At 40.9% G+C, this 27838-nt stretch overlaps 1 protein-coding gene across 4 annotated transcripts; it reads left to right on the top strand.

Moving 5' to 3' along the window:
- The first annotated feature begins 6748 nt into the window (after positions 1-6748).
- TIFA (TRAF interacting protein with forkhead associated domain) lies at positions 6749-19167 on the top strand. 4 transcript variants are annotated; one of them, XM_021001431.2, is made up of 3 exons: positions 6750-6962; positions 7375-7551; positions 18337-19167. In XM_021001431.2, the coding sequence occupies exon 3, from the start codon at positions 18348-18350 to the stop codon at positions 18891-18893; it is 546 nt and encodes a 181-aa protein (XP_020857090.1). In that variant the 5' UTR covers positions 6750-6962; positions 7375-7551; positions 18337-18347; the 3' UTR covers positions 18894-19167. The 4 variants fall into 4 exon arrangements, with proteins under 4 accessions (XP_020857091.1, XP_020857090.1, XP_020857092.1 ...); XM_021001432.2 differs by lacking the exon at positions 7375-7551 and having other exon boundaries at positions 6749-6962; XM_021001433.2 differs by lacking the exons at positions 6750-6962; positions 7375-7551 and adding an exon at positions 13679-13769.
- Positions 19168-27838: the final 8671 nt, after the last annotated feature.

Raw genomic sequence — 27838 nt, 5'->3', positions numbered from 1 at the left:
TGGACTCTATGACAGGGAGATCCACCCTATTCTATTCAAAAGTTGAAATTTTGGCTGTCAATAAAAAGTTTGGAGGCTATGATTAAGAAGCTCGGTTTCAGACATGTATGGACAGCCACCCATTGACCTGTAAGCTAATGAGTGCCAGGTTGGATACGCACACAGAGAAGTAAATTCAAAATAATTTTAGGAGGGAAGTACCCCCATTAACAATTGTGGCAGTACAAATTAAAACTGGTTTCATTTAGGAGGTGGTACTGGAACTGAGCTTTGAAGTCAGTTGGAGGTGAGGAAAGAACACATTCTAGGCATGTGGGAGTCTGTGCAGAGCCCAGAAACAGAATGTGGAGTTTGGGATCTAGCTACTTAGAATGGTACAGAGTGTCCATAGAGACATAATATGAAATGAGCTAGCACCAGCTAACCTGGCTACTTTAAAGGCCAGGCTAAGGAGTTTATTTTTATTTATTTATTTTGGTGAGGCAATTGGGGTTAAGTGACTTGCTCAGAGTCACACAGCTAGTGAGTGTTATGGTTCTGAGGCTGGATTTGAACTCAGATTCTCCTGACTCCAAGGCTGGTATTCTATCCACTGTGCAACCTAGCTGCCCCTTGTATTTTATTTTAAAGGCAATATCAAATCACTAAAATTTTGAGCAAAGGTATCCTTTCTGTTCAGACCTTGTTTGAAGATGGTTAATTTGGCATTTGTGGGAATGGTAGCTTACAGAGGGAGTGACTGGAATTAAGGAGGACAATTTGGAGACTACTGGTATGGTCCAGGCAAGAAATTAGGAGGGCCTGAACTAGGGTTGTATCCGTGAGAATGGAAAACAGAGGAACAGATTAAAAGATGTTGTGGAGGTAGAATCAACAAGAATTAGAAGCTGATTGGACAAGGGGGTGACAAAGAAGGAAGAGTACCAGAAAAGTTCAAGGCTGAGAACCTTGGTGACTAGAGCTTGATGATGTCCTCTATAGAAACTGGAGGAGAGGCAGGTTTGGGGAGAAGACGAGTTCTATTTTAAGTATGGTGAGTTTGAGATGCCAGTAGGATATCAAGGTGGCATCTGGTGATGGAAGGCTAGAATTTAGGAGAAAGGTTAGGGATAGATACGTAGATTTGGGAGGCCTGTGTTTACTTGGGGATACTTGGGGAACAAATAAGATCATCAAAGCACAGTGTGTACCCAGTGAAGAGAAGAGGGCCCAGAACAAAGCCCTGGAATACAGCCACCTTTCAAAATTAGGTTATGGTTGATGACTAAGATGGCTGAAAGACAAGTATTCAGACAGGTAGGAGGAGAGCCAAGTGAAGGCAGTATCACAGAAGCCAAGAGAGAATAAAGCTGGGCTTTGGCAAGGAGAAACACTAGCTCAACCTCAGACACTGGCATAAAGGAGGAGAGAATGAGTGGTGATGGAGATGAGTTTAAGACATGAAATAAGGGCAAAGAAGGATCTCAGTGGATTTCCTCTGTTTTCTTACTAAAATACAAGATGACATGGTAGGAGGTGGAGTGGGGGGGTTGAAATTTGAAGGAGAGGTTTAGAGGTTTAGCGACCTTGAGGAATATAATGGCAATCAGTCAGTGAAGTGTGCCTCATACCTCTTGGGGGAGAAGAACTGGTGGTGTATCATGGTGGACATAGTTTCAGAGATGGTCAATGTATTGATTTATTTTGCATTTGATCAAATTGACTTGTTACAATGAAAGGCTTAATGATGTTGGTGGGAAGGAACAGTGACGAACAAAAAAAGAAAAGAACACTAGGAAAACACTTTTAAAACTCATTCAGATAAAATTAAAAGCATTGCCGTGTAAAGGCCAGCTGAGATTTGCTGATTAGATATCATGAATGTCTACTCGTTGTGGTTGTGCAACGTCCTCGAGCCAGCATTCAGCATCATGGAATTTGGAGTCAAACCGATTTAACAAGCATTTACTAACCATCTTCTTTGTGAGTCAGTCAGTCAGTCAGTAGACTAGCATTTATCAAGCATTTACTACGTTCCAGGCAAAATGCTAAAGGTATCAAAAATAAAAGTCTCTATACTTAAGGAGATTATATTTGAATGGGAGAGACGTGACATTGATAACTAGGTACAGACGAGGTATATACAAAGTAAAAAGAAAGCAATCTGAGAGGAAGGCATTAGCAACTGGGGGTACTGAGAAAGGGCTCTGGCAGGAAGTAGGGTTTGAGCTGAGTTTTGAAAGAAGCTCGGTTAGGAGAGGGCATATTCCAGGCATGTGACATAGTGCCAAGGAAACCTAATAGGCTTTGAGGATATGAAGACAAAACCAAAGAGAGTCCCTGCCCTTAGGCAGCTTGCTCGCATCGGTAGATCTGAGTGAAAATTCTATCTCTGCTTCTTAGAACCTAGGTGACCTTGGGCAAGGTGCACCATCTCTCGAGACCTCAGTTCTAGTCTGTAAAAAGAATTAGTTGGACTAGATAACTCTCAGTTTCCTTCTAATTAAAACTTCTGTGATCCCATGACTGTAGATATGAGTGCTACATTTGGGGTTAAGAGACTTGCCCAAGGTCATACAGCTAGTAAGTTTCAAATGTCTGAGGTTGGATTTGAACTCAGGTCCTCCTGACTCCAAGGCTGAGCTCTATCTACTGTACCACCTGAGTGCTACATTTCAGGAAGGATACTGACAAGCTAGTCCATGTCCAGAATAGGATGACTAGGATGGTGAGGAGATATATGAGGCAGTCAAGAGTAATGGTAATGCTTAACCTGGAGAAAAGGAAAAGATGTATTAGTGGCATAATAGTTGTCTTCTCAAGCTGATGGTTAATCATGAGAAAGAGGCATTACACTTGTTCTGCTTGGTCTTGGGAGGCTGAATAAGGAGCAATGGGTGAAATGTATTGGGAGGCAGAGTTAAGTTCAAAGTAAGGAGAAACTTTAGAAGTAGGATTATTTCAAAATGGACAGGCCAGGTAGAGGAGTGGTGTGGCTTCCCCTCACTGGAAGGAGGGGAAGAGAGAGGGAGACAGAAAGAGATGGGGAGAGACAGAGAGACTGAGAAAGAACGTTTATTAGGGCACATACTATGTGCCAGGCAACATGCTCAGCACTAGGGTTACAAAACCAAGAAAATGAGACAGTCCCTATCTACTCTCAAGTAGCCCACATTCTAATAAAGGAAAACGAAACATAAAAAGAACTTGGAATGAGGTGGGAGAAGGATGAAGGAGAAGGGAAGGATGATGGTGGGAAGGATATAAGGGTACCAGCACAGGGTAAAAGTCTGAACAGAATGCTTCTCAAGATGTGATGGCGCCTCTTCCCCCTCTAATGATTTACCAATTAGTAAAGAGGCCTCAAGGTAAACCACTTGTTGGGCATTTGTAGAGGGGATACTCACGTAGGTCTGAATCAGACATGTACTCTCAGAGAAACTGATTGGACCACCATGTTATTTGGGTCATAAAAACATTCAGAAGAAGAATAGAAGCATTCGGCTCAATGGAAGTCCCATTCACAAGCTTCAGTCAGACATCTGGAGGGATTTTTGAAAAAAAACCCCAAAGGAGAAAACCCAGTGAATACCAGTAGGGAATGTGAGAAGCAACTAGGGCTACCTCAACAGGAAGGAATAAGTTGCCTTAATAGAAAAGAGAAGCTACATCTATTGGCTTAATATTTGCTATGGCTTGCGGGGAGGCTGAAGGGAACTTTGAGGCAGGTAGCATACATACTTGGAGCCCTCTGGGATCCATCAGCCCAGAATTTAGGCTCCTGGCCAGCATGCTGGAAACACCTGGTCTCCCAGAAACAATACAAAAGATGGAGCATCCAGATATGGCAGGCAGTAAGTCACAACAGAAATGCTTAGACTACCCTGCCAGTGATTTCACAAGAGTATGATGTAAGAGTGATGTAAAGATTACAGAGTCCTGGAATGTTAGCTTTCTCTGGAAGGAAATTAGAGCTCATACATGCCTGCTCTTTCAGCCCTCTCACTTGCTAGTGACTTCCTCCCAGAAATCACTTTGTATGTCCTGTAATTCTTATTTACTTTTCTATGTACATGTATTGTTTACCATCCCCCCCCCAAAACAAAACAAAACAAAAAAAACAAGCTCCTTCAGGGCAGGCATTGTTTCTTTTTTGCCATTATAGTCCCAGTTATTTATGTTCAGTCATGACTGATTCTTCATGACCCCAATTGGGATTTTCTTGGCAAAGATACTGGAGTGGTTTGTCATTTCCTTCTCCAGCTCATTTTACAGATAAGGAAACTGAGGCAAATAGGATTAAGCAACTCCCCCAGGGTCATCCAGCTGGATTTGAACTGAGGAAGACTGTCTTCCTGACTCTGGGCCAGGCTCTCTGTGCACTATGGCATCACCTAGCTGCCCCTTGTAGCCCTAGTCCCAGTCACTTTTTTGGATCTGACTTGGGATTCCATTTGTGCAGGGAATTCTCTTCCACTAATGCAGTCCACAGGGTTGGAGATTTAGAACTGAAAAGCACCTTAGAGGCTATCAAGTTCAATTCTTCCTTATTTTGCAGGTGAGGAAACTGAGGCGATGAGAGGTTAAATTACTTGCCCAGCATCATACAACTAGTGTTTGAGGCAGAGTTTGAATCCAAGTTCTCCCAATTCTTTAGGTCCAGTACTCTATCAACTCAGCTACTCTGCTTCTCTGAAATTTATAGTTTTAGAAAGCAGCCAGACACACAAGTCTAATCAAGTCAACAAGCATTTATTAAAATAGTGCTTACTATGTGCCAAGCATCGAGCTAAGGGCTAGGGGTACAAATCCAAGCACTAAGACAGTTCCTTCCCACATTTTAATAAGGAGTAGACAATATACAAAAGGGAGCTGAAAGTTGTGGGGGAGGTGTGTGTGTGTGTGTGTGTGTGTGTGTGTGTTTATTATGCTAACAAAGTCCAGAGAATGAAAAATCGCTGGTCCTTGCACTTCTTCAAAATGGAGTTTCGAGGAAGAAATCACCACGAGGAGACTACTGGGTTTAAGAGGAAAAGGAGCTGCTAAATCTCTTGGCTGAAATCTAGACAATGGAGCGAAGGCTCAAAACTTTTAGCTAAGAAACAGCTCTGGTACAGAACACTCACGTTTCCTCTAACTCAATGATGTCGCCTAGGCAAATACAGAGACGAGTACAATGTTGTCAGACAGCTTCTCAGAGACTGAGTCATGAGTTTAGTAACAGCAAGCTCTTAATAAACGCATACTGAATGAATCAATGAACCCTTTCTTTTTCAAAATTAGCATCTAAGAAAACCAACTTGGAAAGACTCCAAAATTCTGATAAGTGCAATGGCCAACCACAACCCCAGGGACCAATGACAGATCGTGGTTCCTTCCCATTTGCTGACAGATGGATCTAAGGTGCAAAATGAGACATTTTTGGACATAGCAAATACGTGGATTTGTTTTCTTTCATCATGTATGTTTGTTACAAGGATTGTAATTTTCTTTTCTTTCTTTTTTTTTTTTTTTTAAATTTGGGGTAGGAGCTGTGTTGCAAAGGTAGAAGCTAGTGATAGTGTTTAAAAAATAATGAAACAATTATTTAAAGGTCTTTAAAATGCCCAGATGGGAACAGGGAAAGAAAAGTAATGTGGACAGCTTTGAAAATAGCATGTTGAATTTATTATATACTTTTAAAAAGCTGTATGCAGTACAGATTTATAGTTTCACACACAAGCCTCTCTTTCTATTCTGCTGTTTGTCCTACTTTAGCGTTTGTTAAATTAAAAAAAAATGATAATGTAAAATTTGGAACTTTCTCCTTGGAAAAATTAGGATTCTGAGCTCTGGCTCAGTCAAGTGATTTGCCCAAGGTCACACCGCTAGTTAGTGGCAGAGATAGGATTAGAACCCACATCTCCTGTCTCTCTGTTCAAGATACTTGCCTCTACACAATTATATACCTGAAACAATGTGGTAAATATTTAACAACCAGATCTCCAAAAAACAAAACAAAGGGGAAAAAAACCCTGCAAGACACATTCTTAAGTTTAATCTGTATTACAGCCTTTTTCTCCATCACTTTCTTAAGTCTAGACAATCAACAAAATAATAGATCAAGCCCTAATTTGTAACATTTGCTGATTTCTGAAACATATATGTACATATATGAAAGATTTTATATATATGTATACTAATAATTTGAGAATCTCCTAGCCTGTAAGAGCTGACTCCACTACGCCCTAAGCTAGCCAGATAATGCTTAAGATGTTTACACATTTTAACAGGAATCATTTTCTGGTATTAGCTAGCCAGATGACTTTTGTTTTGCTCTGTTTCACTGTATGTGTGTGGGGTGGGGGTGGGGGGGTGCGGTGTGAGATGGGAGCGAGGGAGGTGGGAGAAAGAAAGGATAGCAGTAGAGGGGAGAGACCTTGTGGTGGTCCTGAGAACCGCTGAAGTAGCCACAAAGGAAAACCAATAGTCTTGTATGTGGGAGAGGTCACAGTTAACAAGTGGTCCAATTCCCTTCTCAAGTGTGACTGACACCACTCGCAATGCGTGGTGTTATTGGGACCTTTCTTCTAAACACTTCCATATAAATCACCTCTGCAACCATCCCCATCTCGCCCAACCTCCACCCCGCACCTCCCATCCCCCCATCCCCCATCCCCCATCATATTGCTGGGGCAGCTTGCACAGAAACAAGTACTTAAGTCTTTTTTTTTTTTGGCAGACTTTCATACTTGCCTTGGTCCCTCCTCTCCCAATTCTCATCCCCACTGTGTCACGGGACTTAGCAGAGGCGGAGAGTTGGAGAGGAGGAGATACAGTCCCGCAGATCTCTCTCCTCCTCTACAAATAAAGGGTTCTTTTTCCTAGCTCCCACCTGGAGGAGGGAGAAGCCCACGCTCAATCCAGTCTAGCTTTGCTGGCCCCGCCAGCTCCACGTCTCTGGCTCTCGCTGCATCCAGTCGCCTTGGCGTTGGCCGAGATAGGTAAGAGGAAGGGGGCGAAGGGAGCCTCCTCCGGGGATCCCGTCCCTCCGGTCTGACCGTGCCCCAGTTACCTGGCCCATCCTGCCCGACCTGGCCAGGGAGGGCAGGACGCAGACCCACTGCAGCTTCCAGCCTTGGGAGAGCTGCTTACCCGGGAGCGCGAGGGTAGGGGAAGTGCCCGGAGTCTGGCCCTGGGTGTCGGCGTGCCAACTTCTGAAAGCGGTGGGACAGAGGGAAGTAGAGAGAGGCTCTTCCTTCTTGCTAATGTGCTTGACTTGGCAGTTGAGACACTTTGGAAAGTGAAACGTAGATGGACCAAGTAAGGACAAGGAGGTGGGAAAAAGGAAGGAAATAACCGAGAAAACCCCGAAGTGCCCGCGAAAATAACGTGCACATTGACCTTGCATCCCAGGGCTGGTGTTAGATGCGAGGCCGGTAGAAGGAGGCCGGACGGAATGTATTTTGGTTTCCCCCAATCTCTTGCTGACCGGGAAACACGAGTGGGCTCAGAATGCTACGTAGCCCAAGTGGCCCGTAAAGGTTGAGAGCTCAGGGACCTTAAACGCCTTCCATTTCGCCCATTTTACAGGTAAGAAAATTTAAGCTCGTAGTAATAAGGTCGCAGCCAGACCCCAGTTGTCGGAAGTGAAATTTCGGATTTGGAAACTTTTCTATGGGCTCCAGCCTCTTTCAAGAGGGCTCAGTTTTTATGGAAGAGCAGGGATGCAGAACAGCAGTATTATAAAGTCTGTGAGTTCATACATGTAAGGAGTTCCCGGCACCAATACAGAGTTGCAGTCCAGTCTTAGAGAGTAGTCTGGGGAACTGAGAGGTTAAAAAATACCCGGGTTTACACAGCCCTTCTGTATCAGAAAGAGGACTTGAAGTCCGACCTGACTCCCAGGCCAGCTCTGATCCACTCTTCTATGCTGCCCACTCATCTACTGTGGTGACGAAGGTGTCGGGGCTTAATAAGGGAACATGAACCCAGGTTTCCTGACTCTTGGCTTATTTTCACTGCTACGGGGCTTTTTCTAGAGCCTAATTCTGTTAGGGTAGCATCTTTCCTTCCTTAAAGCTGGCTCTGTAGGCCACAGAAGAAAGTTGGTTTCTTGGGACTTTCCTGTATCTGCTAATAGAAAACTAGTTGAGAATCTTCTGTGTTTTTAGTAGCTTGAAAGCACCCTCACCCCCACAATAGGTGGGAAGTTACTGTTGTAGGACAGCTATCGATTAAAGCTTTTATGGATCTGGGCTTTGGGAGATAGATCAATAGATATGATCGAAAGATAGGCACAGAAACACACAGATAGATGATAGACAAGGGACAGTTATTCATTTGGGTCTGACTCTTTGTGACGCCATTTGGAGTTTTCTTGGACCAAGATGCTGGAGTGAGTTGCCATTTCCTTCTCCAGTTCATTTTATATATGAGGAAATTGAGGCAAACAGGGTTAACTGACTTGCCCAGGGTCATACAGCTAGGAAGCATCTGAGGCCAGATTTGAATTCAGGAAGATGCATCTTCCTGTTCAGCGCTCTATCCACTGTGCCACCTAACTACTAGATAGATAGATAGATAGATAGATAGATAGATAGATAGATAGAAGAAAGAACATTTTCTATCTGTCTGTTTATTTAGAACACTTAGTAGATGTCAGGCACTGTGTTAAGTTCTAAGGAAATAAATAAAAACAAACAAGATAGTCCCTATCCAAAAGGACTTTCCAATCTAATTGAGAAAGATGATACATAAAGAGAAGCAGGAAAGAAAAGTGTGTTTGGAAGGGCAGGATACAGTAGTACACTGTCTTTTTGCCTGGTTCCACGCTAGTTAAGGCAGAAACTCATCTATCAGAGCTCAGAGTAACCAGGACAATGTCAGTGAGAGGGTCATAACAATAATGGCCAAGTGCAGGTGCCTTTGAGATAGAGAGGAAAGAGGGACATTTGTTACTTGAGAAAAATAATAATCAGTTGATAAGACGTTCCTGTTTTGATTTTCCTTGTTTCTTTTGGAAACATTTTTGATAGATCTACCCCTTTAGTGGTCATAGCAAACTAAATGCTCTGTTCCCTAGCCTTTTTTTGCGGCAGAATGAAGTCATAATTTTGGTGGAGTTTTGAAGGATGTTTTGACCACGAGGAAATCTTGCTTGCTGTTACTAATACATTCACTTCATCAAGCATTTATTAAGCACCTCCTGTGAGCCAGGTGGTGAGGTAGGAGGTGTGAAGTGCACAGCTGTTTGATGATGGCACATCATTTAACCTTTCAGCACTCTGGGAGAATCTCTTAAAGCCAGAGTTAGTTACTGAGGAGATGTCAGTGGGTATCAGAAATAACAAGTGTAGATTTTTTAAAAAATCAAAACCCAAAGGGCAGTCTCTACCCTTAAGTAACTTCTGTTCTTTTAGGGGACACAGTATATAAATAGGTAAATATAAATTAATTGAGAAAGCACAGACAATTGAGAAAGGTGGGGAAGGAAGGAAAAAAAGTTTCACTGGGAAGTAGTGATGTCTGAGTTGAGCTGAGAATGTCCTAGAAAGATGAGGATTCTAAGAGGCAGAGATGAGGAGGGAGTGTGTTCCAAATATAAGGAACGGATCTAATTCGTGAAACAGCCCATCGCAAGAAAAAAAACTAATTTGCAAGCATACAGTAGAAGGTAAACAAAGTCAACTCTAGGTATATTTGTACAATTGGCCAAGTTTTTAGAATCCTCAACCTCCCCATTTTGTGCTTCTCCTAACCCACCTTGTGATTCATCCTATCCTCTAGGAATCTGGTGCCCTTGTGAGATTATAAGGTGTAAAATGGGGAAGAGCTCTCAGATTTCTGGTCCAGCTCTCTCTCTGTCTCTGTCTCTGTCTCTTCCTCCCTTCTGTCCCTTCTTCTCTCCTTTCTCTCTCTGTCTCTGTCTCTTCCTCCCTTCTGATCTTTCTTTCTCTCTCTGTTTCTCCTTCCCTCTCTGTCTCTCTCCTCTTAGTCATTCTCTCTCCTTTCTCTCTCTTCTTTGTCTTTCTCTCCATCTCTCTTCTCTCTGTCTCTCTCTTTTGCTTTCTTTTCTCTCCTTTCTCTCTCTCTCTCCTTCCCTTTCTCTCCTCTTTCTATGTCTTCCCCCCTCCTTCCCTTCTGCCCCCTTCTTTCTCTCACTCTGCTTCCCCCTCCTTCCCTCTTTGTCTTTCTCTCTGTCTCTCTCCTCTCTCTGTCTTCTCTCTTTTATCTCTCTCTGTCTCTGTCTCTGTCTCTCTCTGTCTCTCTCTCTCTCTCTCTCTCTCTCTCTCTCTCTCTCTCTCTCTCTCTCTCTCTCTCTCTCTCTGTCTCTCTCTCTTGCCACTGTTTCTGTTCTTTAAACTTTTCTTTTGCAATCAAAATTGTAAAGGATCTGAAACCAGTCATTTACAGTTGTTCACTGATTATCTGATCAGAATGAGGTTATCACAGCCAGTCTTCTTCATTTTAAGCCTCTTATCTTTAATACTTTTTAGACTAGAGCCTTGTGCTTGGACCTCTTGGGTCATCTAGTGAAGCCAATGGACTCCTTTTCAGGATAATGTTTTTAAATGTCTAAAATAAAATATATGAGATTACAAAGGAAATGTATTGATTTTTAATAATTACATTTTATTTTAACATTAATTTTTAAAATTTTTAGTTCTAAATTCTCTCCTTCCCTCTAGCCCCTCCCCCACCCATTGAGAAGGCAAGCAATATGATATCAATTATACATGTGAAGTTATGCAAAACATATATTCCATATTAGCCATGTTGCAAAAAAAAAAAAAAGAAAGAAAAGGCAAGAAGAAGAAAGTAAAAAAAGTTTGCTTTGATCTGCACTCGGAATTCATCAGTTTTCTTCCTGGAGGTGGATAGAATTTTTTGTCTTGAGTCTTTGGAATTGTTTTGGAACATTGTATTGATTGGAGTAGCTGTGTCTTTCATAATTGATTATGTTGCAATATTGCTGTGTACATTGTTCTCCTGGTTCTGTTCACGTCATTTGGCATCAGTTCATATAAACCTTCCCAGGTTTTTGTGAAAACATTCTACTTGTCATTTTTTATAGCGCAATAGTATACCACAACTTGTTCAGTCATTCCCTAATTGATGGACAGCCCCTCAATTTCCAGTTCCTTGCAATCACGAAAATAGCTGCTGTAGGTATTTTTGTGCATATAGATCCTTTTCCCTTTTCTTTGATCTCTTTGAAATACAGAGTAGTTGAGGCATTGCTGGGTCAAAGGGTACACACAATTTTATAGCTCTTTGGGTGTAGTTCTGAATTAATCTACAAAATGGTTGGATGAGAAACCGATTATATTGAAAGTTATCAAAATATGAGGAAAAACAAGTTCTTGAACCCTAGGTTAAGAAGCCCTGCTAAATTTAGAAAGAGCAGTCACATTGACAGAAGCATTGTTAATTGTGAAATCTGTACCTTCTTAAAGGAACTCCATTCAATCAACAAGCATTTATTAAATACCTGCTATATGCCAGTCACCTTCTAGGCCTTGGGGATACAGAGACAAGAATGAAGCAGTCCGTGACCTCAGGGAGTTTACATTTGATAATATCAGTTAGCAGTTGGGGAGATTTGGGGAAGGGCAGCATGACCACTGAGATCCAGGTAGATTTAATAGTAAGGCCTTCCTGAAGGTAAATTCAATTTAATTATTTTAGAGTATAAGGGAATAGGTCAGAAAAGACAATCTATCTATTTTCCTTTTGCTACTCATCTACCTTGGGTCCTAGAATCTTAGTGTTGAAAGAGAATTTAGAGATTATCTTGTCAAACCTGGCCTCATTCTGGTTATTGGAGGCCTCACTGGAGGTACTGTCACTGGTTTTTGCTATAACCTGGAGTCCTCTCCTGACCAGAACAACTAGGGAGGGCTTCTGGTCCCTCCCACTCATCTCTCCCCTTGCCCTAGGATCCTTTGAATTCATATTGTATACTTTCTAGCTCATTTATGATTTTAAATTAGCATTTTTTGCTATTTTGTATTATGATGCCCTTTTCTGATGGCCTTGAATGCACCCCTACTTCCTTTTCCTTCCAGCCCAGTTTTGGCCTCCAGGGGGGCGCCATGTTGCTGTACTTAGAAGTCACAGGAGCAGAGTCTGAATCTTTGTTCTACCACTTATGGGCAAGTCACCTATAGGAACATAGATTTAGAGCCAAAAGTTCAACCCCCTCTCGTTTTACAGGTGAGGAAACTGAAGCTGAGAGAGGTTAAGTGATTTGCCCATGATCACATAGTCACTTAAGGCATGATTAGAACTCAGGTGTTCCATATTCCAATTCTAGCATTCTATCCACCATGCCATATAGCTACTCCTAAGCCTTCTTTGGCCTCGGTTTCCCTCTGTAAAATGAAGGGGTTTGACAGGATGGGCTTGGAGGTCCCTTCTAGCTCTAGACCTCTGACCCTATGATTTTTGGGGATTTCTGATAATGAAGTGTGCTGTACTGTAATCCATCTTCTTTGTTAACAGAGAGATAGTTTTCTGCCTCCATGGCATTTTCAGGTTAGTGGATTTTTTGTTTGTCTTGTTTTCCCTCTTCCTAAGGTTTTAGTTTTCCAAGTTTATGACAATTCCATTTGGCCCCTTAGAGATCAGAGAGCATCCTTTTTTTGTATGGTGTACTTTTATGAAGAACTGTTAACAGGATTTCGCTGAGCCGGTCTCTAACCTGAGAGTGTAGAAACAGCAGGCTAGAGACAAAATAATAGTAGTCAAGCATCGGTGACTTAGTTTCATTATGAGGAACAGATTTGCAAATCGAGAATTCTCCTGATCAGAATTCCACCTTGCTATAGTGAAGGCAGAGATATACACACACACACACACACACACACACACACACACACACACACACACACAACACAGAGACATATATATATACACACACATATACATATACATGCAGATATATACATATATACACACATAGTCACTTACATATACATTACATATATAAACACACACATATATACATGCACATGCATATACATATACACACATACTCACAATATACACATGCATATACATACACACATATGCACACACATGCAGATGTGCACATATACATACATATGCACACAGATACACATGTGTGCAATACACATATACACATGTGGGCACAGTACACATATGCATTTACATGTGTACACACATATGCATATACACCTGCACATATACATATGCATATACATATACATGTGTGTGCAGATACATATACGTATACACATATACTTATATACATACGCATATACATACACATATACACACGCACACACATATGCGTGCACACATGCATGTGCATATATACATGTGCACATATGCACACATATACACATGTGTATACACACACGCATGCATGCATATAATATACATGCAATAAACACACATGCTTATACACATGTATATGCATACACATACATAAAACACACATGCAACACATGCATATACATATGTGCATAACATAACATACAATGCAATAAACACATATACACATGCATGTGCATACACATACATATATACATACATGAATATACAATACACATACATAATGGACACCATGCACACATGTGTATGTGCGTGCATACATGCATGCATGCATACATACATACATACATACATCACAATGGGAAGGGAAGTGAGGAGGGTAGATTACAAACAATCGTTTCCCAGGGCCTGGGTTCCCACAAGTCCACAAATGCACAGTCACTAAGGTACGGGTGTCCTGAGGCTCTGTGGGAACAGCATCGTTTCAGGTCCTTCAGTGCCGCTCCTTGGTAGGTCACAGGACCAGAGATTCATGACGGGAACGGGTTTTACAGACTTTGATTTGCTTCATTTAAGGTGTACAGGCACAAGAATGCAGTAATTGTGTTTCTAAGGGTTAGATTAATCATTTCAAGCTGCATTGTGAGCTTCTGACTCAAGTTAGAAGAGGCAATTCTGGAAAATCTAAGTTATTAGTATATTCAATATATGGCATCGATTATTATGAAAATCATAATTCCTTTCACATGGACCAACACTAATATTATCCGTCGTTTCCTGTCATAAACTTCATAGCAAGTAATCATATCTATTTGGAAATTTTAGTCACTGAGCCAGGTGTACGTCAGGAGTGAGCCCTGCCAAAGTAAGCATTTAATCAATGTTTGTTGACTGCCAATTTTAATTTCGTGTTATTGTTTTCCCATTTATTCCTGACCACTATAAATGAAATATCAGAGATTCACATCTTTGTTTAGCAGTATCACTGTGGTTAGATGGAAAGAAGAAACAAATAATTTGAGCTTCTTGAGGATCACGTCTTAGTCAATTTTCATTTCCCCCTCCCTCAACACATAGCGTAATATTTTGTACTCAGTAGTCACTCAGTAAATATTAAGTGACTGACTGAATGAAGGGCTATGGTTAGTGAAGAAGGCACAACAATTTTCTAAACCCTGTCCTGTGTAGGGAACTCCCTCTACCGATATTTTACCACATGTGGCAGAATGTGGTCTTAAAGTAGGATTTCTTAATCTGGAATTCATCGACTTCCAAGGAGTCAGATTTCAGGGGGTTGATGAACTTGGATGGGAAAAAAAATGACATCTTTATTTTCACTAATGTAACTGAAATTTAGCATTTCCTTCAAGAATGAATGTAGCCAACAAACTCTCATTCTGAGATGGGGACCCATAGGCTTCACCAGACTCCCAAAAGCGTCCATGACACAAATGGTTAAAATATCTATTTTAGAGAGTCGCCTGGACAATTGAAAAGTTTGGCGACGTCCAAGCTCATACAGCCACAGAATCACAACTGGAACCCTGGTCTTCCTCACTCCCAAGCTGGGCTTTAAGGGGCCATTAAATGTATCTTTTCAGTGTATCACTATATGCCATATTGGGCTGATATTACTTCTCTGTGGCTTAAAAATTAAAGGAGAAAGTTACTAGTTACACTAGTAACTTCAGTAGTTTTGGGTAGTTTCTACCTGCACTTTCTCAGGTTGATAAGGCCAGGGAGTGATGCTTTATCACCATGCCTATTTCAGTCAATTTTTTTAACACACTGCTTTATGGATTACAAGAGGCCAAGGGCACCCCTAGCCTACCTTTCTCCACAATCTAGGTGTAGCATGTTGTTGTAATAATTAATTGAACACTTTAAGGATCTCTGGTTTCATTGTTTTACCCAGGCACAGATGGCAACTTCTTTATGCCTCAGTAGACTCTTCTTCCCTCTGTCAAACGTTGTAATAACAATAACGGCAATAATTCACACTTGAATAAGTTTTTACCTATATTGTCTAATTTGATGCTCACAGCACCCATGAGAGATCAGTTGGTTATGCCCATTTTGTAAATGAGGAAACTGAGGCTTTAGAAGTTAATTGACTTGCCTAAGTGAACACAGCTTCTAAGTGATTGAAGTGAGACTTGAACCTGATCCTCTGATTCCAAATCCATTGTTGTTATGGTGGTTTTCCCTAATATTGGTAGTAAAGATAGCTGGCCCATTAATCTGGGTCTTACTGAGTAGGGTCTATCTTGGTATGGCCATGGGAATGGAAAGGGCCATTGAACTTGGAGTCAGAGGCTATGTCATAAGTGCGTAGACATAGAGCCAGATGTACCCTGGAGCTCATCAGATCCAGCCTTATCAGTTTATAATTCAAGAAACTGAGGCCCAGAGAGATTAAAGGTTTTAAGCTCTTTAGGGGCACACAGACTGCAAATGGTAGGGGTGGTATTTTGTCACACATCCTCTGGATTCAGAGCAGAAGCACTATATCGTCATCTAATATCCTAAGGCCTTAGTTTTATCATCTATAAAATGAAGGGATTGTAGTAGATTTCCTTTAGGGTCTCTCCTGACTCTAAGCATTCTACCAAGGCCATCTTGAATCAAGGCATCATCTCAGGTATGACAACAGACTGACAATTATTACTTGTCTGTCTTCCCTTTTGAAAATATCTTACCTGGTCGTCAGACCTTTCTGTCATTCTGTGGGCCCAGGTTTCAGTTTCCAAGATCATAATTTATCATTTACATTTAAAGGAGACCAATTCCTGATCAAGGAGTATTCGCATAAGAAAGTTCTCTCCAAATAAGATTTATGATGAATTCACTAACCCCATCTTGAGGGTAGGGACTAGGTCACTCTTATATTTGTAGTCCCTTGCCTCATAAAAAGTACCTAGCAAGGGTTTATTGGTTGATTTGGGGTTTTTTTGGTTTGTTTTAGCTTTCATTTGCCAATTTTTATTAATATTTTGAGATGAATCTCACTTTTTGGATTTTAAGCTGCCCATTAGTTTGCTATGGTCAGGGAATTCACGAAAATGCTTTATTGATTCAAGTAAAAGATAATAAAATTTATATTATCATTACTGTGTCTTATGCAAGATAAGTGCTTAATAAATATTAAACTGAATGAAGATAATTTTGTTTTTGAACATCAAGCAATATGCCCTTTAAATAAAAGGGACCTTTGGATTAGCTGTACTACTAAACATTTTCATTAGCACAGACAATTAAGAATTTAATGACTTTTTAAATCTTTTTTTTCCCCCGGTTATATTTGCATAACTCTGCATAATAGGTCAAGATCATTGATTCAGAAAGGGAACCATGAGGCCAGCAAATGAGAAGCCCAGGTCCACAGAGGTTAATAACTTTTGAAAAAAATCACAATTGAAAAATAAATGACATTTATGCATATGTAAAAGGAAGACTTAAGAAGTCATCTCTAGCAGTACCTCCAATTCTGTTATGTTACTTTTTATACACCAGTGATCAAGGAGAAAAAACAGAACATAGCACATGCCTTGGGGAGATGGGGATATTAACAGCATCAGGATGTTGAGGTTAACAGTTAATTTGTGGTACTTGTGGTTAGTTATAATTTTTCTGGCTGTTAATTCATCAGAAATAATTGATAGAGATAACTCTAGTATTCTATTATAATTCTAGTAAAAAAACCATTTTCCTTCTCTTCAATGCCTTTTATTATTTATTTTTATTTTTTCTTTCTTTCAAAAAATTTTTTTTTCATTAGAGGCAGCATTGTGTAGCAGATAGAGGGTGGCCTTGAAGCCAGGACAACATGGGTTCAAGTCTTATCTCTGATATATTTATGGCTATGTTGACCACTTCACCTTTCTGTCTAGGCAACTCTCATAAGGTTCTGATCTGTATTGGTAGTGGGAGTTATCCAATACCAATAAAATCACAGATCTCATCCCTATCCCTATAAATGTTTTGTTGACACTTTAAAAACTATCCCGGTCACTCCCCAGTGACCTGCATATCTGAAAATAAAACCCTTCTTTGTAATAAAGAACAGTTGAACAAACTAGTATAGCACATTGGCCATGCCTAAGAGAGTATTCCTCATTTTGCACTATAGTCCACGGTCTCTGGCTGAGAAGAGGAATTTGACTTGAAGAGATTGAGAATTCAGCATTCTGAAGCCTGTCAACATAACCTAAGAACTTAATGGGCTCCTAGAATTGTCAAGATTTAGAACATGCTCTCTGATCCTCAAGTTCTTTGGTTATTAAATGAGATTCCTTTAAGATTTTTTCATGGGTATTAGGTTGAATAAGGGAAGCTATTTTTTTCTTCCTTTTCAAAAAGTAGCTTAAATTTTCTGTCTTTAAAACAATTAGGTACCTTTGTTGTTCAGTTGTTTTCAGTCATGTCTGACTCTTTGTGACCCATTTGGGGTTTTCTTGGCAAAGGTACTAGAGAGGTTTGCCATTTCCTTCTCCAGCTCATTTTACAAATAAGAAACTGAGGCAAACAATGTTAAGTGGCTTGTCTAGGGTAACACAGCTGCATTCTAAAATTGGACTTCAACTCAGGAAGATGAGTCTTCCTGACTTCGGGCCAGCCAGCTGCCTGATTAGGGACTTTGCATCACTGAATAATATACCACTCTATTGCTTACATTACTGGTGTCAAAGGGATTTGCTTATGCCTCTTGGAATCCCTAGGTCCTTCCAAGGCTCAGCTTAAGTTCCATCTCCTAAAATTTCACCCTATCCAGGTGCTTTGATTTTTATTTGTGTCACTGGGACTTCTCTTATTGAACTGAATTAGTTTTTTTCCTTAAAGGGCCCCTGAGGTAAGGGCTTCATTTTACTAAGCAACCAAATTTAATCAAAAGTGTGTGGTATATGTGACATTAACTTCGAACTCAAACAAATCTTTTATGAGAAAAGTTTCAACAAAATTCTTTTCATCTTGGAGATCACCGGCTCCTACCTGAAGAATTTATTTTGGTTCTTACAGGGGACGTCTCGCACTCATGTTTGGTGATTTACTAACTTGGTGATTCCCTCGTTGTGGCAGGTCTCCGTCTGATGCCCGCCATGTCCGGCTTTGAGGATGCCGACACCGAGGAGACACTCACTTGCTTCCAAGTCACAGTCTATCATCCGAACCAAGAGCAGAACCAGGTGTTTCAAATGCTGAGGTTTTTCAATCGAGAAAGGCTGTCATCCATGGAAGTGATAAAGTTTGGCCGGAGTCCCAACCTGTGTCATTATACCTTTCGAGACAAACAGGTCTCCAGAGTTCAGTTCTCTCTGCAGCCGTTTAAACAATTCAACAGCCCAGTCCTCTCATTTGAAATTAAAAACCTGAGTAAGAAAACCAGCCTGCTTGTGGGCAACATGGAACTTGGCTATCTCAATAAAATGGACCTTCCGGGCAGGTGCATCGTGCGGTTTGGAGAATACCAGTTCCTGATGGAGAAAGAAGATGGGGAATCCTTAGAGTATTTTGAGACACGCTTCGTGCTGGCCTCACGGTCACTCTTAGAGGAAAGACACTATGGAAAGCCTGTACCTGAGAATGGCTTTTCTTCATCTACGTTGCCTACAGAAATGGATGAAAATGAATATTGAACAAATGGAGAAGGGGACAGGAAAATCATAAAGGATATGGGAAGGCAGGCAACTTGATGGTATTATTTGGGTAGAATTAGTTAAACATCAACAACATTTCTGTCCTCCATGCCATCAAGTGGGGGTATTTTGAATTCAATGCTTTGCTGTTGTTGTTGCTGTTGTTTTTTAATTCTGTAGCTTTCTTGGGCATTGAAGTTCACCAGAGGAAGAGATTCAGAGCTTTGGGTAGATCCTTACTAAAGGATTTACAGAAAAGCATTGGTGTGAATTGCACAGGATATGAGGCGCTCTCTCTCTCTCTCTCTCTCTCTCTCTCTCTCTCTCTCTCTCTCTCTCTCTCTCTCTCTCTCCCTCTCTTCTCTCTCCTCTCTCTCTCCCTCCCTCCTCTCTCTCTCTCTCTTCTCTCTCTCCTCTCCCTCTCTCTCCCTCTCTCTCTCTCTCTCTCCTCTCCCTCTCCTCTCCCTCTCCCTCTCCCTCTCCCTCTCCCTCTCCCTTTCCCCCTCTCCCCCTCTCCTCCCTGTGTGTGGGTTGTGTAGGGGGGAGGGTTGGGATCTGCACTGGGAGCAGGAGACCCAGCACAAATGAGATCATAAGGACCTATCTATCTGGAGCAGGTAGATTTTTTTGGATTTTTTTTTTATTTGTAAAGAATTAACTGTAGATTACCTTGGTGCCTTTTGAAGAAGAAAAGCTGTTAGGCATACTTCTACCATACATATTTTTAAAATTACATTTTATTTTATTTTCAGACCCACATTCTTTCCCTGCCATCCCTGCTTCCCACTGAGAAAGCAAGAAAAACAAAACCCCTGTTATAAACATTTATATATATATATATATATATATATATATTATGAAATTCATGCAAATATATTTATATATGTAAGAGTATGTATTTGACTGTATATGTATGGCTAGGGATTTTACTGGTACAGGGAATTCCCAATGAAGCAATGCTCTACCAATGTAGAGCAGCCCTGTTGTGACACTTCAAGCCTTAGAGATTTACCCAGATAACAAACTCTCATTGTTTCATTGTTGGGCCTTGTTTTTAATTTTGTGTTTCAACTTTTGTCTGGATAATGGGCCATGCCTCACTTTGGTCAAGTCCTCTTCTTACACAATATTTTGTTTTCCAAAGTTAAATACCTTGGCCAATTTTTTATTATGCTGTCAGTCTGTCAAAACTGTGATACCCAGACTGGTTCAGGATCAACACCCATCTGTTGTAGCCATGTTCCAGGGCAGTGTCCATGTTCTGAGGTGGTAGAAACGACAGATTCACTTTTCTGCCTAATCCTTGGCCCTGGAAGGAGTTGAAATTTTTTCTTAGTTTTCTTATAGAAAAGCCAGAAAGAATGTTGTTTCCTGGATAGTTCTCCTCTATACCCCCACCTCAGTTATCCAGAATCACTGGGAAATTTTTAAACCTTTTGAAGAAGTAGCATCTCAGATGTTGTTTCAGGAGTATTTTAATAATCTATATTTCATATTTTGTCAGTATGGAATCCCTCCATTGTAAGTAGAAAGTCTGTGGGAGTTTCTGTGGCTGAAAAAAAAAATTCATCTGGTAGCCAGTCATGTGACAGGTTTAGCTAAGCCTTCTGAACTTGGCTGGGCTGGTTCCCTAGACAGCAGATGCACATTATTTCACAGGGCTTGTTCAGCATGGTAGGACCAACCAGGGCTTTTCCACATAGGTTGGGCTATATTGGACATGCCCTTTAATAAGCTGTGTTGTGTTTATTTCATGACTTGTCCGAAATGGTGTAAAAGACATCATAAAGTATGATTGACGCAGTCATGCAGGGAGAAGGAAAAAAGAAGGAAGAAGGCCTGAAGCGTTTCACTAACCTTCATGAAAATGGTAAAAGAACAAAAGAAAAATATCCAGCAAATCAAGTGGTTCCTCCGTGGAGGATTTATCTAAACACACAGAGTAAGTGTGTGTGGAAGGAGCCAACTGCATGGATGGCACGGGGCAGGGGGAGCTACCCTGATTCCCATGAGAAGCATCTGATTCCTTCACTTGACTTAACCTGTCCATTCCTTGACTAACAAGCTTTTAATGCGTATTTGCTATTAAGCTTTAATAACATACTAGGTGCTATTTAGAACAAGCTATATAATCATGTCACTATGACAACTTAAAATAACTCACATTTACAATTTACAAAGGGCCTTCATTCTAGTGCCTTCCCTCTGTTGGTTAACCCCAATTTGTCTTGTCTATATCTTGTTTGTATATAGTTGTTTGAATGTCTCCCCAATTAAACTGTGACTTCCTTGAGACATTGTCTTTTGTAGGTGCAGTATGTAGCACTGTGCTCCAAACGCAGGTTTTTATAAGTGTTTGTTGACTGACTGACTTCACAACAATTCTTGGAGGTAGCACAAATAATAGGGCCATTTTGCAGATGGGGGTGGTGGGAAATAAGGCTCCAAGAACTTGTGATTTTCTCAAGATTACTAAGTGTGTGGCAAAGCAGTGACTGTGATGTCGATTTTCAGACTCTTAAGTCCTTTGCTCTTTTAACTGAAATGTTCTTGGATGGATCTGTGATCTTGACATAGGCCCTCCCCTCAGTAATGTAGATTGCAGTCCATCTTGTACATCTCTTGACCATGTCTTCTTGTAAATCCACCACCAAGAAGCCCACCCCACTTGATGGGGATCTTCTTCTAATTTGTTGCATGGATGCCAATGAAATATGCAGACTACCACTTATCCCTTGCTTGTCACATGACCAGCTCATTTTTCTTCCGACAATAGTAAATTTCTTTGACATTTTTGAAAAATACTGAGAATGGCAAGTTTAATAACAGCCATTATCATTATTGTATTAATCTAATCCTGTTCCTCCAGTAGAGTCTGTTTGTTGGCCTAATTGATAGATTGGTCACTGGGACAAGGTTCTTACGTTTCAAATATGAACAGCTAAGCTAATATTTAGAGTTGGTCTAAAACTGATCCTTGGTACTGTTTTCATTGGCATCCCCTCAATGTATCACAGAAATTGAAGGGACACAGAACAGAAGGCCATCTTGGGTTTTATTTGCTTCATTGCTTTCTTCATTTCATAGCCAAAGAATTCATCACCAAGTATCTGGTCTTCTGGTGATGAGCCTTTCCATACTTAACTAGGCTGGTTCTGCAATAGCATAGCAGATGTAATCTTCATTGGGTTTGTTCTCAATGCCTTTCCAGCATTAAGCTCTGCCGTCCTAGCCTTTGAGAATGCTGGGTCACCTCCGTACCACAATGAAGCCATGAAAGTGAGACTGTACTGCACTCTTTCAAACCAGATGCTGATTCAGCCTCATGAAGGCCCTGGGAAAGGTCATTCTGACCCCCGAGGGAGACTGGATTTCACAGTGTGTAAAGACTTGAAAAGGAGTGTTCAAAATAACAATCTATCAAAATGTCTTGCTCCAGCATACGAAGCCTCCACAGCGTACCAGTAGGTCACAAGTGTGTAACGAGTGCCCGTGGTGAGCTGTAGTTGTCTACCTAAGATTGCTGTCCACCCTGCAGCGGTCCCATGTGACAAGGCTGACAAGGCTGGCCTGGACTCCTGCCATGGTGGGTTTGGCTTTGGGGCCTTCCTTCTTTGAGGAGACCTGATCTACTTGAGATGGTCTCTGAAATTCCCACTTTGATTTGCTCTTTGGCCTTTTTTGGATCAGAATAGTGCAAATTGAGGCATACATAGGTAGTTTTTTTGGTACTGTGTGGCATTTCCCTATTGTGGTTTCTATATTCTTCCTACATTTGTGTAAGCAGTAAAAATGAAACAGTCTTCTGAAATGCATGAGTTAGTTTTCGGAAGAAGATACACTGAGTAGGAGCCACCACGGGCAGTATTAAGAATGGGCATTCCCTGCTTTGGGTGGGGCCTTTGACACTGATTCTTGTGGGGAGCAGGGATTGAACTTTCTGGAAAGGACTTTTTTAGACATTTCTGTATAAACAAATGCATAATGTGAATGTTTATAGTAAAGCAAAGATTTTTTAAAGTGAATTTTCTTTCCAGTTGTCTTTATTTAAAAGAAACAGCTCTTCCTCTTTACCACTTCCCAGAGTGGAGAACTGTTGGGGAGGAAAGAATAGCACCTTGCAGTGATTCTTACTTGGGGATTATCTATTCAAATCTCCAGCTCTTCTGAACAAGCCAAAGAGTTCAGCTACCTTCAGAAGGCTTATTGTCAAGTCACCTTAATTTCTAGCTCTGATATGCTTCTCTTCCTGTAGGTTATTCCTACCTCCTTTAGTTTAATTAAGGAGGTTATGCTTGTAAGTTTGATTTCCATATGCCCCCTTTACTTTAACCAGGTGGAAAAAAAACAACAACTCTTCCATGGCCACACACGATACCAGCCAGTGATCCCCCAAATAAATAACAGAGGTAACCCCAATCAGTTGTTAGAACTTGAAAATAACATGCCTTTTCCAGAACATGATAGTGGATCACTAGCAGCCCCTTCCAAAAGAGGGCGGTATATCTCCAAGTGTAAAACATACAAGCATATTCTAGTCAAATAGGGCAAACAGGTGGCGCCATAGTGTAGAGTGCCAGGCCTGGAGTCAGGAAGACTCATTTTTGTGAGTTCAAATCTGGCCTCAGACACTTACTAACTGATCCTGGGCAAGTTTGTCTCAGTTTCCTCCTCTGTCAAATGAGGTGGAGAAGGAAATGGCAAATCACTCTAGTATCTTTGCCAAGAAAACCCCAAATGGGGTCATGGAGAGTAAGACATGACTGAAAACCAACAAAACTAATCAAAGGCATTAGCAGATATCAGCAAGATCAGATGGAAGAAGGAATCTCTATAGACAGAAAGGTTTTCCAAGTGTTTATGAATGACATGAGACGAAGTGTGTACTGGATATAAAGTACTGAACTTTGAGTCAGTCCAAAAGCCTGTGGACTAGGCATTATGCTATGCTCTGGGGATTCAAAGAAAGGTAAAAGATAGTTTATATCCTCATTGACTAATGGGGGAGGCAACATCTAAACAACTATGTATGAACAAGTTATATAAAAGATAAATTAGATTAATTAGATTAATTAACAGAGGAAAGGTTCTAGCATTAAGGAGAATCTTGGAGAACAGGGGATTTTGGCTAAGACTTGAAGAAGCTAGGGAACTCAGGAAGTGGAGAAGGAGAGCATTCCAGGTGTGGAGGACAGCCAGTGAAAATGCCTTAAGTTTGGAGAAGGAATGTCTTGTGGGAGTAAAAGCAAGGAGGCCTTTGTCACTAGATGGCAGAGTGCATGGGACGGGTGTAAAGTGGAAGGGGGGGGTAAGAAGATTGGAAAGGTAGGAAGGGACTAGGTTGTGAAGGGATTTGGATACCAAACAAAGGCTTTTTTTTTAAAGGCAATTGGGGTTAAGTGACTTGCCCAGGGTCACACTCTGAGACTGGATTTGAACTCAGGTCTTCCTGACCTGAGTCCTCTATTCACTGCGCTGCCTAGCTGCCCCCAAACAAAGGCTTTATATTTGATCCTAGAGTTGATAAAGAGTCACTAGCGTCTACTTAGTTGGAGAACGACATGGTTAGACCTGCACTTGAGAAAGTTTAATTTGACTGCTGGCTGGAAGACAGTTTCGTGTAGGGAGAGGGAGACCAGCCTGCAGGCTATTGCAAAAATCTAGGTGTGAGGTGATGAGGGTCTCTACCAGAGTGACCACAGTGTCAGAGGAGAGAAGGAGGAATAGATGAGAGATATTAAGGTAAAATCAGCAGGACTTTTCAATGGATTGGATATGGGGGGGAGGGGAGCAGACGGAGAGTGAGGGGTTGAGGATGACACTTAGATTGTGAAGCTGGGTGATTGATTAGGAGGATGGGGGTGCCCTTGAAAGTAATACAAAGTTCTGAAGGGGGAAGGGTTTGAGGGAAAATCTAGTGAGTTCCGTTTTGGACATGTTGAGTTTAAAGTATGAGATACCTGAAAGTCAGTTGGAAAGGTGAGTCTGAAGGTCAAGAAAGAAGTTAGGACTGGTTAAGTAGGTCTGAAAATCATGGGTGTAGAGATGATGGAAGCCATGGGAGCTGATCTGATCTCCAAAGGAAGCAGTGTAGAGGGAGAAAAGGGCTCACAACAAAGCCTTGGAAGATATGCTTATTTAACAGGTGTGACCTAGATAAAGATCTAGAAAAGGAGACTAAGAAGGAGCAATCCGATAGGTAGGAAAAGAACCAGGATAGAGTAGTGTCATAGATGCCTAAAGAGAAGAGATTACGAAGAAGGGGATGATCAAGAGTGTTAAAGGTTGCAGAGAAGTCAAAGAGGATGAAGATTGAAAAAAGTCCATTACATCTGGCAATTAAAAGATCATTGATCATTTGGGAGAGCAGGTTTGGGTTCGAATCTTTAAAACTTACTAGCTATATGATCTTGGGCAAATAATTTAACCCTTCTGTGCCTCAGTTTCCTATGATTCTATCAACATTGTATCGATTCTGCCAAGCCCCAGGGTACTTACTACAGGTTTTCCTGAATGACATTCATGGCCACTCAAAAGAAACTAGCCTAGAAATTGACATAGGAAAACTAAGTGGTTGGACAATTTGTATTACACAGCATATGCAGCAGAACTGGATGGGTAGCCCAGCTACCTAGTCCAGTAGCACACAGAGGGTACTGAAGATGGATGAGAAACTGGGCTTAAGATTTGAAAAGGAGAATGAATGGATTGGATCAAAATTTAACATTTAGTTAACTTTAACCCACACAACACTTTCAGTTAGTCCAAGCTGCATCCCATCGCAAAAAGTCATATTTTTAACACCAATGAATTCGGGTGATGCCATATGCCTGCAAATTATGACATACTAGAAGCTCAAGAAGACTAAAACTTTCATGCGTCTCCAAAAGCAATAGAAAGATGCAGGATGGATATAAATATGTATGACATGTTGCCAATGATGTCACATTCAAGAAGGGGTGTAAAGGACATCACCAAAGATATGTGACCAGAAAATGAAGTAGACCGGTTGTGTGTGAGGTTGAGGGCTAAAAGATCAAATGCTGCACTGTTATCCACAAAAATTAAAAGAAAAAAATTAGGAAATTTTCCAGACAAGGGAGTGGAAACTGTGGGGGACTTATGGGAAGATACAGGAAGGTGTGAATGGGTAGCAATCTGCAAAGGGAAGGGAATTTCCACATTCATGGTTACAAATCTACCAAAATACAAGATGTAGTAATATGTTTTTAAACTACTGAGTTTCCTGTTTTTTGCCCATTAATCTACTTTCTTTTTCTCCCTACCATGTGGTTCCTTTTTCTAAAATTAAATAATAATATGAGAGAACTGACTCTGGAGTCAGAGGACCTGGGTTCATATGCCACTTCTGAAATTAATAATTGTATAATCTTTGTTAAGTCACTTCACCTCCTTCAGCCTGTTTCCTCATCTGTAAAATGATAGACTTGGATAGCCTGAGGTTCCTTCCTGCTCTAAATGTATGGTCATGTAATGAATTGTTGTGGGGTTTTTTTTTGGTCCTATAATCCTACCAGAAATGTTAAATTGAATTTTCTTATGTTATTATCTTTCCAGAGTCTTCACAAACCAGATCTTTTCTATTAAAAGCAGTTAAGTGGCGTGGTGGATATAGTGCTTGACCTGGAGTCAGGAAGCCCTCAATTTAAATCTGGCCTCAGATATTTACTAGCCATGTGACCCTGGGCAAGTCACTTAGATTCCATCTGTCTCAATTTTTCTCATCTCTAAAATGGGGGTTCGTAATAGTACCTATCTCCCAGTGTTGTTGTGAGGACAAAAGGAGATATTATTAAAGCACTTTGCAAACTTTTAAGTGCTATACAAACACTTACTATTGATGGGGTGCTTGTGGTTGGTCCCCAATTTCTCCCTAGCCTCAGAAACACTCTCCCCGACAGTTTCTCCCCAGCCCAAGGACACTGTGCTAAGCAATTACTCATGAGTGGGCCCCAACAATACCCTTCTCTCTTTCCCTGGTGCAGTTACAAACAGCACCTGAAGGAATTATTAGTTTAAACTGGCTTTGCACTGGGTCATAAAGATATTCTTACTCACTGGACTATCTATACTACCACCCTACCTCATTATCTACATCCTGGGCTCCTCATTATCTGTATTCTAGACTTATGTATACTCCCTACCTCTATCTTGTCAAACAAGACATTGACTGGTGGCAGACTGGACAACTCTCAGTTACCCCTGAACTCTAGCTAACTTAGTGACATAGCAGGCCTAAAACCACACCTCTGTTTGGCACCCCCCTTGTGGGCTTTTCAGTGAATTCTGGGTAAAATGCCTGCGCAGTAGGTACAAGAAGTGCATGTTCTTTTAAGAACTGACCACCCCTTAACCATTCCCTAATCCCAACCTGAATCACCTACTTAGCATATTCAGCACGTTTTATTGCATTTTATCCTATATAAACTTTAACTGTACCACTCTAAGATCGCAGGTTCTTTATGAATCCTTGCCCTCTGAAAAGTGTAACAATAAACTTTTTGCCAACTTGAGTTAAAGAATGCTTGAGTCTGTGAATTCATTCCAGACGACCCTGTCTTCTACTATAGTCTTTGATGGGTTACAACCTCTTAGACTGCAACAGTAGTATAAAAGATTAGTGTTGTTCTTTTTAGTATTTTTATAGACTAACTGTTCTAGGAAGAATTTGTTTCTTAACTAAAAGCCTTACTTTTACGTTCAAATCAGAATAATGATAATAACAATAATTCAAAAAACACTTATTAGGGGCTCACTATATGCCAGGCACTGAGGATACAGATATAATTGACTTTTATATGGTACCTTAAAGTCTGGAAGGCACTGCATACAAATTATCTCATTTTAACCTCACAACAACCCAGCAAATATCTCTATTTTACAGAAGAGAAAATTCAGTTTCAAAGGGTTAAGTCACTTGCCCA

Source organism: Phascolarctos cinereus, unplaced genomic scaffold (assembly GCF_003287225.1).
Source record: "Phascolarctos cinereus isolate Bilbo 61053 unplaced genomic scaffold, phaCin_HiC Scaffold_9;HRSCAF=440, whole genome shotgun sequence".
Classification (NCBI taxonomy): domain Eukaryota; kingdom Metazoa; phylum Chordata; class Mammalia; order Diprotodontia; family Phascolarctidae; genus Phascolarctos; species Phascolarctos cinereus.
Note: the sequence above shows the minus strand (reverse complement) of the source record. Positions and strands in the feature narration are given on the sequence as shown.